Source organism: Cololabis saira, chromosome 21 (genome assembly GCF_033807715.1).
Source record: "Cololabis saira isolate AMF1-May2022 chromosome 21, fColSai1.1, whole genome shotgun sequence".
NCBI lineage: Eukaryota > Metazoa > Chordata > Actinopteri > Beloniformes > Belonidae > Cololabis > Cololabis saira.
In genome coordinates, this window is record NC_084607.1 from 16,631,613 (window position 1) to 16,646,235 (window position 14,623).

Sequence of the window (14,623 nt, forward strand, 5' to 3'; positions counted from 1 at the left end):
ACACTTTGTACTTGGGTTTCTTTCTCACTCACTGGTTTAATTAAGCTGACAAGATAAGAAAAACGACAAAAAAACATGATGTTGATGTTCCCCCATCAGGCCTAATCAAGTTGGGCTTTCACCGACAAACGAGGGACAAATCATTTGAGTCCTATCTGAGTGGGGATCAATGAAAAGCCCATTTAAAATAAGCTGACTGGTTGCATCTCGTCGACTGGCGTGACCCTCCGCACGAGTTGGGAGACTGTTTGTCAGAGGCCTTTTTACATTAAAGTGAAACAGCTTGGTCGAGTGAGGAGGCTTTTAAAAGCAGAAGTTTTGCTAAATTATTTCTGAGACTGCATAATACATGATCCCCGGAGATCATGGAGGAAAGTGGAGAGAGCAGCGCGCCGATGAGGAAAAAGAAAGCAGAAGTCTATGAAATCCCTCCAAGAAAGCATTGCTTTGGTTTACTTGCAAATACCCCATTCTTTTATTGTAATATTATTGATTTGACCATTTCATTCACTTCTCCCTCACTGTCCTGGTTGTCATTGAAAAGGAAAAGTGGACTCCAAATATCCTACATTATGTCACTCATTCTCATCCATATGGCTAAATGCAATAAAAAAAAAAAATCCAGTTTGGATTTCAGATTAAACCACTTATTTCCACCAAAAACTGTGAAACTTCCACACACTGTTCCAGCCTCTAACCAAACACATGATGACCGCCTGCAGCTCTCCTGTGTGTATCAGCATCGGTGTCGCATTTCACAAGGAAGAATTTCTTGTGAAGAAAAAAACTTGAAGAAGTTTTGCGCGATAATGACTCAGAGGTGGAATAAAATCCGCCTCTTTTGTCAAGACGATGCTCAAGTTCCAGTTAGTCCAGCCCTATTTGACTTTTAGGAACAGAGCTCACGCTCTGCTGCGCACGACTCCTCTCGATTAGGCTGAGAGTGATTTGATTTGCTGTCTCATTTTATAAATGGGGTTATATTATCTCAGCTTACTGGTCTTGTAATGTCTGGTGATGTGAGTTGGATGGACACAAAATGCTACACCCTGCGTTCTCGTCTTCCATTCAGGGCCGGCTGCAGAAATATCAGCAGACGCTCATTTGTATTTCAAATGTTTAGTCTCAATCACAGGCTCATCTCTGTGGCTTTTATCCTGCTCATTGTGACTATGAAGAGGGGAAGTGGTAAGATTTGTGAAGAGGGGCTGTACTGTGAAATTATAGACGAGAATAAAACTCCTTCCTTGGCTCTACTCTTGTATTAGCATGGTCGGTGAGTGAAAACTCTATAAAAACAACACGATTCACTCCTCTGGGTGGATGCTCCTGACACAGAGGTGTATAAGTCCCATAAAAACATGATTTGTATTTGTTTCCATTAGACTGGGCGTAATTAATAGGACTGGGGTCGTACAGGGCTTGAGAATCTGATTAGTGCGTTTGAGCAGAAGCAAAGTGTCATAATTAAAACTAGAATCAAATCTCTGTTAAATATTCCTTCTCCATGGACATGTAAGCCACCCAGAATCACCTTAGGGACCAGGTACAACTTTTCTGAAGTTAAATGTGATGTATAACAAGGATTACACACCCGTGGCATTGACCTCGCACATCACCTAGACCAGGGGTCGGCAACCCGCGGCTCTAGAGCCGCATGCGGCTCTTTAGCGCCGCCCTAGTGGCTCCCTGGAGCTTTTTTTTTAAAAATGTTTGACCTTTTTTTTTTCCTTTTTTTCTTCTTTTTTTCTCTTTTTTTTCCTTTTTTTCTTCTTTTTTTTCCTTTTTTCCCTTTTTCTCTTTTTTTCTTCCTTTTTCCTTTCCTTTTTAATCTCGACATTTCGACTTTTTTCTCGACATTTCGACTTTTTTCTCGACATTTCGACTTTTTTCTCAACATTTCGACTTTTTTCTCGAGATTGTACTTCAACATTAATCTCGACATTTCGACTTTTTTCTCAACATTTCGACTTTTTTCTCGACATTTCGCCTTTCTCCATTTGCCTTCATTCCAAAGCTTCCAAGACTTTTCATTTTTTGCAGCTCCAGACATATTTGTTTTTTGTGTTTTTGGTCCAATATGGCTCTTTCAACATTTTGGGTTGCCAACCCCTGACGTAGACCCTGGAGAGGCTAATGCGGGAGCAGTTTAGGCCAATGATCAGGTCCCTCACTGATCCAAGGCCAGACTGAGAGTTGAGGACGCCATCATCTGTCTGCTTAACCGCATCTATACCCATCTGGACGAGTTCAGACGTTCAATACGACCCGTCCAGCTCTATGGGCGAGAAACTCACAGGAACGCAAGTGGATGCCTTGTGTCCCATGGGTTGTGGATTACCGGACTGGCTGACCACAGTATCTACAGTATGTGGGATTGCAACACTGTGTGTCAGACAGAGCGGTCAGCAACACTGGGGCCCCACAGGGAACTGTCCTCTCTCCCTTCCTCTTCGCCCTCTACACTATCTTCAGAGGTTTTTTTGATGACTCTGCAATCGTTGGCTGAATCAACAAGAGTGAGGAGACTGAGTACAGGGCTGTGGTCAAAAACTCTGCCACGTGGTAGGAGAAAAACCATCCACAGCTCAGCCTGACAAAGACAAGGGAACTGGTTGTGGATCTGAGATAAACCAAAACATCGGTGAGCCCTGTTCCCATCAGGGGGTCTTTGTGGACACGGTGGAGGCATAAATACCTCGGAGTAAAGACAAACTGGACTGGACAAGAAAGAGTGACGCCGTCTACAAGAGGGGCCAAAGCTACTTTCTGAGGAGGCTGAGCTCCTTCAACGTCTGCCGTACATGGGGTTGCCAGTGCTATGTTTGCTGTTGTGTACTAGGGCACCAGGCTCATAGCAGGCGTCAGTGAATTGATGCGTAAGGCCAGTAATGTTGTTGGAGTGGGTGGTGTTAGGGAGGAGGGTGTTGGCCAAGGTGCAGCACATCTTGGTTGATATCTCTCACCCATTTCACGAGGTGCTGGCTAAACACAGGAGCACTTTCAGCACTCCTTCTCCCAGGATGCACGGCGAGAGCGCCACGAGAAGTCACTCCTGCCTGTGGCCATCAGACGTTACAGCTCCTCCCTCGGAGCGGCAGACGCTCGGAATTTACCGAACTCATCACATCTCCACCATCACTTTTACTTATTTATTTTAGTCAGACATCATGGTGCAAAATTGTATAAAAGCACTTTACCTAACACCTATCTAAGTAAAGCGGCACCATAATATAACAAATAAAATAGGCCTATATCCTAGTGTACAATGTGTGTAACATATGTGTATAGGTATACAAACTATTAATACGTTTGTCTTTGTATACACACACACACATGCGCATATACAAAGACACTCTTTTGCCTACTTTTGGTGATTTCTCTTTTTAGGAGTTGGAGCTGCACAAAATAACAACTGCCCATCTGGGGTTAATAAAGTGTTCTGGTTCTGATTCAGTCCAGAAGCTGATGCGCAGGAGCCGACAGGTGAGCTCTCTAAAACTTCATGATTATGACTCGTCTTTCTTTCCTACTGAGCTCTTCTTGAAAATAAATAAATAAATAAAATCTGTGTTTACATAGTAATTTAAGTTTTTTAAAACGTTTCTTGGTTTTTCCTTTTATAGGGTACAATTTGACTATTAAATTAGACCATTTAAAATTGAAAATAAACAAGCTGTAGTTGCAATCCGTAGGAAGAAAAGAAAACACATGCAAACAACAGGGTTTTATGTTTTTCTGTGGTGATTTATTGATAATTACACATGATTTGATTAAGATTTAGAAACTTAAACCGTTTCCATAGTGAATAGTCTTGTTCAAGGCAAGGCAAATGTATTTATAAAGCACATTTCACATGATGAGCATGGAATCAATGTGCTCAAATACATAAACAAATAAACAGACACAATTACAGGTTTACAATAACAGAAACAGACAAAAGTATGTCAAGAGAAAAACAACAATAACAACCATAATTCCATTTTAACAAAAGTGCGATCACCCAGCCAACCATGTAGTTTACTCAAACGCCTGTGCAAAAAGGTGAGTTTTTAGTCTGCTTTTGAAAGAGGGCACTGTTGGAGCAAACCTTAGTTCCTGCGGCAAGGAATTCCAGAGAGTGTAGTAGTGACTGAAAGCACCATGAGCAGATAGTGTGAATTCTAGGTATGATGAGAAGACTCTTATATTTGATGATCTAAGGCAGGGCTGTCCAAAGTCGGTCCTCGAGGGCCGCAGTCCTGCATGTTTTAGTTGTTTCCCTGCATCAACACACCTGATTCTAATTAACGGTCGTCACCAACTTGTCATCAAAGTCTGGATAGTTCTGATGACCAAGCTCCTTGTATCACGGTTTGATAGAAAAAGGGACACATCTAAAACATGCAGGACACCGGCCCTCGAGGACCCACTTTGGACACCCCTGATGGATCTGTCAGGTATGTATTCAGTGAGCATGTCAATTATGTAGGAGGGAGCTAAGCCATTCATAGATTTAAAGATAATAAGAAGTACTTTAAAATCTACTCTTTGTTTAACAGGGAGCCAGTGAAGAGAGCAGGGGCGTCAATTGGGTAGGCCAAGGTACGGCAGCCGCCACACCTCGGCTTCAAGGGAAAATGTAAATGTTTGTTTTTTAAATACATTTATGGAATTACTCTGTGTCTATTTGTATTGATTATTCTATTACTTAATATAGAATAACTACAAATGCAAATCAGAACAACATGATCGATTTCACTAGTTATTATACACTGCAAAAACTCAAAATCTTAACAAGAATATTTGTCTTATTTCTAGTTAAAATGTCAAATTTTTAGTAAAAAAAAAAATCATTACATTTCAGACAAGACTCCAAAACAACCATTTTCACCTGTTTCAAGTAGATTTTCAAGTAGTGGAAAAATCTGCCAGTGGAACAAGATTTTGTAATAGATAAATCTTGTCACACTGGCAGATTTTTCTACTTATTTCAAGTGAAAATTTACTTGAAACCGGTGAAAATGGTCAAATAACAAGTTATTTTTCTGGTAATGACTCTTGTTTTAAGTGTAACAAGATTTTTTGACTAAAAATGAGACATTTTAACTAGAAATAAGACAAATATAATAAGATTTTGAGTTTTTGCAGTGAGCGAGACTGCATTTGAAAAAGTTCCAATTTTCTTGACCACACAGATAAGCTCCATAAACTTCTGTGATGAATATTTCTGGACGTGTTGATTGATACTCTAGTTAAGTTCTGTGACTCGTAACCTTGCCATACCTTAGCTTCCACTGAATTGACGCCACTGGAAGAGAGTATAAAACAGGATTGATGTGTTCATACCTCTTGGTTTTTGTCAGAATTCTGGCCGCAGCATTTTGAATAAGTTCAGCCCCCTCTTGTGGAGAGAACGCAGTTTTGTCACCGAGACTCACATTTAAGGTTCTTTGCATGAAGAATAAAGCTGATATGTTTTACAGCTAACTTGTTAGAGCTTAAATATGGATACACCATAGAAAGCCTGTTGTAAAGAGTTCACACGGCTGGAGCGTGCAACTGTGATTGCGCGCGCCCGCGCAGGACCCCCTACTGGATATAATTGCAACCTCCCTCGGCCACGCGGACGTGCACGCTCACCCATTGCGCTTTCTCAGTGTTGAATCTGTCCCGCGGACTCGGAGCTGCGAGCAGGAGAAGCGCGTCCTTCTGCAAACACCGCAAAAGTGCGCTGAGGACGAGCTGCGGTGCGCGCAGCGGCGAGTGCGGACGCTGGAGCAGATTTGTGAGGAGAAAACAAAGCCGAAGTGACAATCTGACAGCCAGAATAAGCAAAGCAGGCACCAGAGCTGTGGTCTCGAGTACGAGTAGGAGGTCTGGCCAGAACTGTTGAGCGTCTCCGGTCCCGGCTTCCCACGGAACCGTGCGCTCCGACGATGGATGATCACTGCCGGCAGTGAAGGATCCGCGCTGCCCGCTCCCCCCTCCCCTCCACCTGGACGTCAGCAGAGCCACCGTCCTTCAAGAAAAATGGGTTGTTTTCACATTGACGGGGGGAGGGCTTGGCGTTAACACCGGCGGATCATGGAAGGGCTTCACACAGATGTCGCGTCGGGACATTTCTTGGATGCGGCCACCGGCTCTCCGGCAGCGCAGGGCCCGGCGCTCCTTCCTCCCGGCGGCCCCCGGACATACCTGGAGGTGGCGGCCGCTGGCCGGGGCTGCGGGGCCGGGGGGGCCGGGGGGGCGCACACCAACGGCACACGGCACCCGGAGCACGGCAGCCCGCGGATCATCGGGAGCGGCAGCCGCGACAGTTCCGCGGAGAGAAGTCAGGGAGCTGGAAGCGCACCTTGCGGAATCATGAAGGTTGGTGGTTGAAGCCCCGAGTCTGACTGTCAAGGTGATACAAGGGGAATGTGCAAAAGGAAAAAGCAGCCTGCAGCATCCTGAGAAAGAGTTATACCTCGCTGGTTCTGCACACTTCTGGCTGATTTCCCATAATAAAACAGGCAATTTAACTGCTTTTAGTTAAGCAACTCTGTTGAAGTTAACGACACCGGGGAAATTAAGTTTAAGTTTAGTTTAGTTTAAGTTTATTTCAGTCATATATACCTTTCAAGGCAACAAGGAAGAGACAGTTTTTTTTTTTTTTACAATTTGACTGAAAAAGGCTCAGGCAGAAGCAGAGCTTATTAATGCTACCCAAAAAACTAACATATAATATATACATATACTTTACATACACTTGCATACATACATGTAAACACATAGTTGCATATATACACATACATATCTCTTTTCCCCTTTTTTCAACTACAGCCATAACTCCCAAATATAAATACATATAATGATTTTTTGAACATAACAAAGGAAGTACATTGGTTAAGTTTGAGATCAACACAACAACTTGACAGGGGGGAGCCCAGATATTTATGTTCCCAAAACATCAGAAATACTACTGGGAAAAAAAAGTATAAATTAGTGGTTCATTGTGTGTAGAGGTTCCTGCAGGAGTCAAAGTCACAAGAGACAACAGTTTTGAAAGCCTAAAATGACATTTTTGCTCATGCATGGGGAAAAGGACCGTGACAGTATAACCCTGAAATGTATTTATGCTCTAAAAGGGATTGATTGGGTTTAACTGGAGGGAGTTTAAAAATATAGTACAAGATTAATCAAAGTTTTTCCAATTTTCGGCGTGCTTTCAGTTTTTTATGCAGAAACCAGGTATTTGAGGAGAATATGGTAGATTGATGGGTATGTTCCAAACTTTTTCCAAATATAAACTTCATTTCCCGGCCTGGGGCAGCCAGTCTTTCTGCTTTTAACTGTCGTCAGTAATGGATGGTGGGATTATTATATTTCTAATAGCAGCACAGCCCTAATTAGCCGAGTGCTTTCATTAGGCTACTGGAGGTTAATTAACTTGTCTTCCTCATGAAATCATATATAGAAAATGTTAGCCCATCTTATTGCAATGCAATGCAGGCAGATTTACTTTTGCACCATAGTGCAGTCTGTTGTTGGGAGAGACTTTCTCATGGTCCATGGTGGAACACTCTTACACACTGTCAATCAGATCTGTTTTGCATATAGGGATCAAATAGTTCATCTTTCATTATTTTAATAGGCAAAAAAAAAACCAACACATTTTCCCAATAAAACCCAACATGTCAGCTAGAGTGAAGTTTTATAGGCCTCGATTGGACTTGAACTCCATGCGTCCTCACGTTTGGGTGCTTTCAGGATGCAGTGGGAGCGCTGCCTCCGTGTGCGGGGGCTCCAACTTCCATCGTGACCGACGTGATTTAAGAAAACTGTAAATAAAACAAGGTGACACATCCCACTGCTCTGCACACCAATCATGTTTGTGGAACATGTGCAAACCTGATAGCAAGACTTTTACAAGTGCACTACTATCATTACATCAGCTTTACCAGTTAACTGGATGTCGGTTGCCTCACTATATTACAAAACACACAGTTCTGGGGTTATCGGTTTTGTTTGGATTGTTATGTTATTTTATAGCGTTGTGAGGTGACTATTAACCCTGGTTTCTTTTGTTTGGTTTCTTTTCCTTTATTTCATATTTCCTGTTTATTTGTCTTTTCTTGATTTCCTGTGCTTTCTCTGTTCACCTCTTTCACCTTTCTTGCAGTCTGTGTGTGTGTGTGTGTGTGTGTGTGTGTGTGTGTGTGGTTATCAGTATGGAGAAACATGTATATCCTCTATCACCTCCCTCACTGTATGTTTTTGTTTAAAACGTATCTGACTGCCTTCTAGCTCATGCATTTAGGTGCTTCTGCAGCACTCGTTTACTGAAGAAATCTGGCTCCAATGACAGGCAAAACAAAAAAGGACGAACTGTAAATAATCCGCATCAGTAGCTAAGAATTGGTGAGCAAACCTCACCAGGCAGGAGTGTAATTCACTTTGATATTTGATCAAACTGGTAATTTCCAGAGCATTCTATGAAATGTCAAGGGAGCTTGTTTAATTTATTTTGAAGTTGAGCTCCCCAGCGATCATATTTTAAAGCTGCTCTATGTATCAGTAGCGTTTATGACCACATGGGGGCAGATTGAGAGGCAGTACGGTTTTAATGAGCGAAGACGGCCTGATAACACTGCTTTGTCTGATTAGAGGAGCACATCCTTGTGTCTAAGGCATTCGTCAACATTTGAACTTCCAGGTTGAGTGCAACAAGAAAGTAGGAAAAATTCCAATTCCCTGACTGACCACTGGGGGTGAGTTGATCTCCATTGACTCCCACGTTAAAATGTCCAACTTAGCCCAACTGCAGCAGAAAATATGCAGATTTACAGCCTGGTTTCTTGTGATCTGTGTAGTCTGACGTGGTATTGCTACACAGAATGGCTTCGACAGTCAGTTGAGGACACCTGCCTCTTTCATTCTTATGTCTCAGTTTTTAGTTACAGTATCATTTTCAAAGTTTATTATGTGACTATGTCAGAAATTTGCTGTGGCTGAATTTTATGCGCTTTATTAGATTCATTAGTAGGCAATACATTTGTTGTTGATAAATCATTGTTAGTTTCTGGCTCCTTTAGGTCATTAGCTGTCATTGGGCTATTAATATTAGCTGAATTACTAAAATGTTGGATATTTTAAGCAAAGTTTTAAGCAAAATGTGTGTCTGATCTTATCCATGCTGTATGTTTAATTCCTAAAGAATTGGGTCCAGATGTCTGCTTTAAAAGCATTTTTATCCCCTGTTTATGAGATCCTCCAACATGTCACCCAACATATAACAGCAATGTTAGCTCACTAGTGTTGCTACTTTCAACCTCTTCCCCTCCTTCTATTTTTTGTGTGTTTTTGCCTGTTGAATGTAACAAAGCATGCAACTTTATCGTTCCACATCGGCTAAAGTTATTTAGTGTAAGTAGAAATTCCCTGATTGTTTCTCTCACTTGATCATAGAGTCCCTCACCTCAGAGGGCATCTTACAATTGATCAATTTCCCACAGCTCTGGAACTGACCTTCAGATGCACAATTAACCGACGTTAAGCCGGCACCAGAGCTGAGAGTTGAATCCAAATAATGTTATGGTTCCAAAATGTCTAGTGTGTCCAAAGCTTTAATCAAGCAATTATCATAATGATAACTGGAAGTTCCATCCATCCATCCATCCATCCATCCATCCATCCATCCATCCATCCATCCATCCATCCATCCATCCATCCATCCATCCATCCATCCATCCATCCATCCATCCATCCATCCATCCAGGGTCACAGGGGTCTGCTAGAGCCTATGCCAGATCCCGTTGGGTGAAAGGCTGGGGTATACCAGTCCACCTTGAGGCCATAAGGAGATGTGTCTACTAAACTAATAATAATATGATATATAATTCAGAAGAAATTGTAAAAGTGTGGCTCCAGCCTCCCTGGGACCGTAAGGATAAACGTTGTAGAAGGATGGATGAATGGATGTAAAAGTGTCCCAGAAAACATGACATTCTTACACACAACTCATTTCCCTCGAGTACATTGATCAGCTGACTACAAGCCCGTTAGACATTTGATGGCAACTCACTTTATCTTCCCGGTTCATTTCAGGGATTCCACTGATAATGAGAATGAAGTGAAGACCATTTATCCTACATCCCTCTGGCCTGTTTTTTTAGATTAATTAATGTCAGTTCAAACTTTTGGCAACATACAGTAAAATGTAAAAGTCAAAATGAAGCAACCTTTTAAAAAATGAACATATGGCAGAGCTGTTTTAATTGGTTGTGGATTTGCCGCAGAGCAATAAATAATCAAATCTGTTAATCTGAAATACATGAAGTGTCTTTTTTGAAAAGTTAATATTATAATATAATATATTATATTATAATATTACAATTAAAAGTTAATGACATCAAATAAGGTTTTCTGGGAAATTCAACAGTCAAGATAGCTTCAAATATATATTTTGTTTTTACCATAAAATGTAAAAGTCTTAATTTGTGGCTTTGAAATTTGTATTATGATAAACGCCTGTTTTAGATGGATGGAACTATGTGAATACTACAGATAATCCATATTAAGTGTGTGAGAGTTCAATACTCTTTGTTTGATAGTTTATTGTTATTAGTTTAGAGAAATGAATGACTGAATATATTTAGTAGAGAATAATGATTCTCAAAGATCCCATGAATGAAAATGACCCCCAGCCTTTTTTTCCCCCCAAAAAATCCATGACATTAGCTTGAAATGCCACGAAATGATGCTATAATGAAACAACACTGTTGTATTGCATTAAACTGTTATTATCTAGCCTTCTCTTCTTCTTGGCTCAATTATAACTCGTGCATTGCTGTGCTCTGAAAGCAAACGGTGCAGCTACTGCATCATATTGATCACTCGTTGGTCCCTGCAGAATAGGTTTGAGCTTTAAAATAAAAACAGGAATGTAAAGCGTTCCAGGCACAAAGCCTGATGTTTCATGAAACTAATACTTTCTTATCTTTGGCTGGTGCATCTTCCGTGGGTTTACTTGCGAGAGCACCTAGATGCATTAGTCCCATTGTGGTGCAGACTTGTCAGAGCTGCACATGGTGGAAAAATGGGTCAGCCACTTATAAGAAATGGTTCATGCACAGGTTCAGCAAAGCTACCGACACTTGAACAGAATAGTACATTGCATGTGTTTTTGAGCGGCGGTGCACGAGGTGAAGGGGATGTGGGTCCATGGGAATAGCAAAGCCAGTGAGCAATTACGCTGCTGCATTACTTCATTAACTTAGTCCTCAACAGTCAAATCGTTGAAGGAAACGGTTTCCGTCTGTCTTTTCAGCCGGCGCCCAGCTTTGTCCTCTTGTTTTTCCTCAGTGGGGTGACAAGTGCGATGGTGGAGAGACTTCAAAGTGGTTATAGAGAGAGAACGGTGGGGAGTTGGGGGTGGATTGTGATGCAGACCTGTTATGTAATGCATGAGTGTGGACAGCTGTAGGGCCAGCTCCTTCCTGGCTGCGGGGTGGAGGAAACTGGCAGCGAGCAAACTGGTGAGGCTGCAGTCAGGATTTTGAAAGAAAGCAAATATATATTTCAGGATTGTATAAGGCACTTGAGTATTTAGTGTCTTACCTGCAGTACAGAGGAGTCATCTCACTCTGGGATTGATCCCTGATTCTCCACTAAATCTGTAGCTAGCCTAGCAGTTACTCAGACTGAGGACCACAGAAGAACAGAGACTTTTCATTATCTTAAACCACTCAAGCCTCATAAAGAAATACATAAATACTCTTAAACTGGCACGAGTCAAGTGCATGTCGTGCAATGTCACAAAGTGTGACCGTTTACGTGATAACTGCAGCGACGTTAGCTTCAAGGGCTAGGCAATAGCCGTGTCTTCACAGTCACAACTACTTTCTAATTGCAAACACTATGACACTTGCAGTAGAAACAGTTATGGTTATGTTTAGCATCCACACTGCTGGTGCAAATGGAAAAACTAAAGAGAAGTTGATCCACTGCAGGTCCTGCTTTGTGAATACAACCTTTGGAGTCCCGCGTGGCTAATGTGAATGATTCCTCAAACCTACGTCATGTGACCATACTGGAAGATGTGTGCTTACTTTCTTCCTCCTGACTTGGCGTGGTAACGCATCCAACCAACCAACAGCTTGAGAAAGTATTAGGTAGAGCCGCCGAGATCATTGGCCGCAGTCTGCCTTCTATGTGCTTCATGTGATGCCATCAGGGCTGCTAGGAACATCATCAGGGACCCGCCCCCCCCACACCTTGAACATCTCCCATTTAAGCCCCTTTACTTCCATCAGGGTGATTGTAATTATAGGAGCGATATACAAAAAAACGGCACTGTTGAGAGCCGTTTTTGTCATTTTTTTATGGTGGTGTAATGTGAACGTAATGAGATCTTTACTGACAGTGGATGCAGATTGGTTTTGGTTCGAAACCCCATTTAGGTATGAAAATATATCAGTGTGAATGCAATTGATAATTTTCTTCACGCCTGTTGTGGAAGCATGACAGCAATTGGTCGAGTAATCATTACATTTAAATGATTGCCACAAGGAAGAGTATTTGGCGTCACTGCAGGTGATGTTCATGGCTGCCTGTTGATTGGCAGCACTCGCTCTGCTTCTGGAGAGATTCTCTCACATTGTTATTCCCTCATTGTAATGATACAATAAAAAAAATCATATGCTGACAAATATATTTAGCAAAAAAGATGAATGCAGATGCACCAAAACTGAAAACCAGACTTCCGTCTAAAGGATGAAACCCTGCGGAAGAATCTACAGAATATTTGACCTCTTATTCATTCATTCTCTCCTCTCATCTTCACTTCACCCTGTGGCATTAAATAAGTTTGTGTTTTTGCTTAAACCTAATCAGAAAACTATGATCCTGTTGTGCAAGAAAGTGAATCCAGTTCTTCTAACTCTGACCACCTTTCCTTCCACAGAGGTGCAGGATATCAAATCATCCTCTCGCTCTTGACCTCATAAACTAGATTTGAGTCAAAAAGACTCTAGTTCTCCAGTCAGTTGATGAATTCAATGGGATGACTCCTAATCCCAGGCTGTATGTACCGGAATACCTCATACACTCACACTTGGGGACCAAATGATGAAGCTTCTTCCCCTTTCATTTCTATAAATCCACTTCAAAGGTGGATTTTTACAAAGCACGGACGCAGGTTTGTTATTTCCAGTATTATTCAAATCTTCTCTGACACCTGGATTGTACATTTTTTGTACGTAATCCTGTAAGGGATTTGTTGTCTAATGAGGGTTCCCTGTTGGACCATCTCTGTCTCGAGCTGCTTTTTTATTTTTTTTTATCTACCTAATGTGAGATTTAGTCGGTCTTCTCAAGACTAAGGGAAGCTTAGGGAAAGCCTGAAGTAATAAGACTGATTAAATATGAGATTGAAGGATCTTCTGAGATGATAAAAATTGGAATTACAGCCTGTCTGTGCCTCACTGCTCATCTCACCGGTCTTATGTAGAAATTTGAGTTAAAGTAACGTAATATGTACAGAGATAACGCAAGAGAGGATGAAACGCACGTCTCGTCTATGGGATTTCAAAGAGCATCGGTAATTCCCATGTCTCTTTCAGCAGCAAGCCGCTCTGAACACTTAGATATTTTTGGAAAACAGGGAGCTGCACTGCGTAGAATAAGAGACAGCAGAAGATGTGAAGCGGTGATTACAGACGTCTGGGTGCTGCTGAATCATCGCTCCCTGTCTTGGCTGGTTTTCCCAAAGAGGCAATCTGCAAAATACAAACACTTAATGTAGAACTTTGTATTTGAGTCCACGACTTGGAATCAAACGGGGAGAGGACACATCAACGGTTACGAGAGTTACTCAGCCACTAGAAAGACTCCAGAAACCTGAGCGGCATATGATTATGGTACATTTCTTTGTTTTTTTTTTAGTCTCTCTTTGTAATGTTCTCTACCTTGGATGTGGCTTGCTTAATTATTCAGGAATCTGGGAAGACGGGAGTTTGAAGTCGTTTCTTTATTGTATTGCAGCTATAGAAAGTTTTTTTTTTTTAGGCTTGGTTTGAAACAGTCTCTAAAAAACAGTGGCTTTGACCAGACATTATTCTCTTTGGTTATTATAGTCATCCAGTGTTTTATTTACCTATAGCCACAATTTCAAAGCCCTGATGCCAACCAGTAAACCGGTGAAGACAAGACCGGACACTGCTATTGGAACTCAAACAGCACATTTCTTCCATTATAAACAAATAGAATAAAGAAGGCACAGACTGATGGTTTCTCTTCCTCTTATGGTCATCATAAGTCAGGGACTTTCCTGAAATGTCTTCTCATATTTGTCATCCTTGATTCCCCCTGAAACAGAAGATGCTGAACTTAAGTTTACATGTCTCAAATTGCCCCTTCCCTTAACCCCCAGCCTGCCGAGGAGATGCCTTTCACACGAGAACAACTGATCTGATTAAAACACACCCGGTGCCTGTGTGTGTTCGGGAGGATGTCTTTTCTTGATTATCCTTGAGGGACGTGCAGAGCATTGAGCAGAGGCGGGGTGTCTGTTTTTACTTTAATTTCCTTTATGGCTGAGAGAAACGCAGTGGTGAGATGATTCGGCTGGGGCGTTGGTTTGATTGGGGGACGTCCTACGATA

The 14,623-nt window shown here is 41.8% G+C and overlaps 1 protein-coding gene across 2 annotated transcripts in view; it reads left to right on the forward strand.

The window, feature by feature from the left end:
- The first annotated feature begins 5,627 nt into the window (after positions 1–5,627).
- Positions 5,628–14,623, forward strand: part of plcl5 (phospholipase C like 5) — an 84,579-nt gene continuing 75,583 nt past the window's right edge. For both annotated transcript variants that reach the window (XR_009770759.1, XM_061712767.1), the window contains exon 1: positions 5,628–6,351. Coding sequence is in view for 1 of the 2 variants with exons in the window: in XM_061712767.1 (XP_061568751.1) it covers positions 6,067–6,351 (285 nt within the window). In the remaining variant the exon portion in view is untranslated. The remainder of the gene's footprint in view (positions 6,352–14,623) is intronic.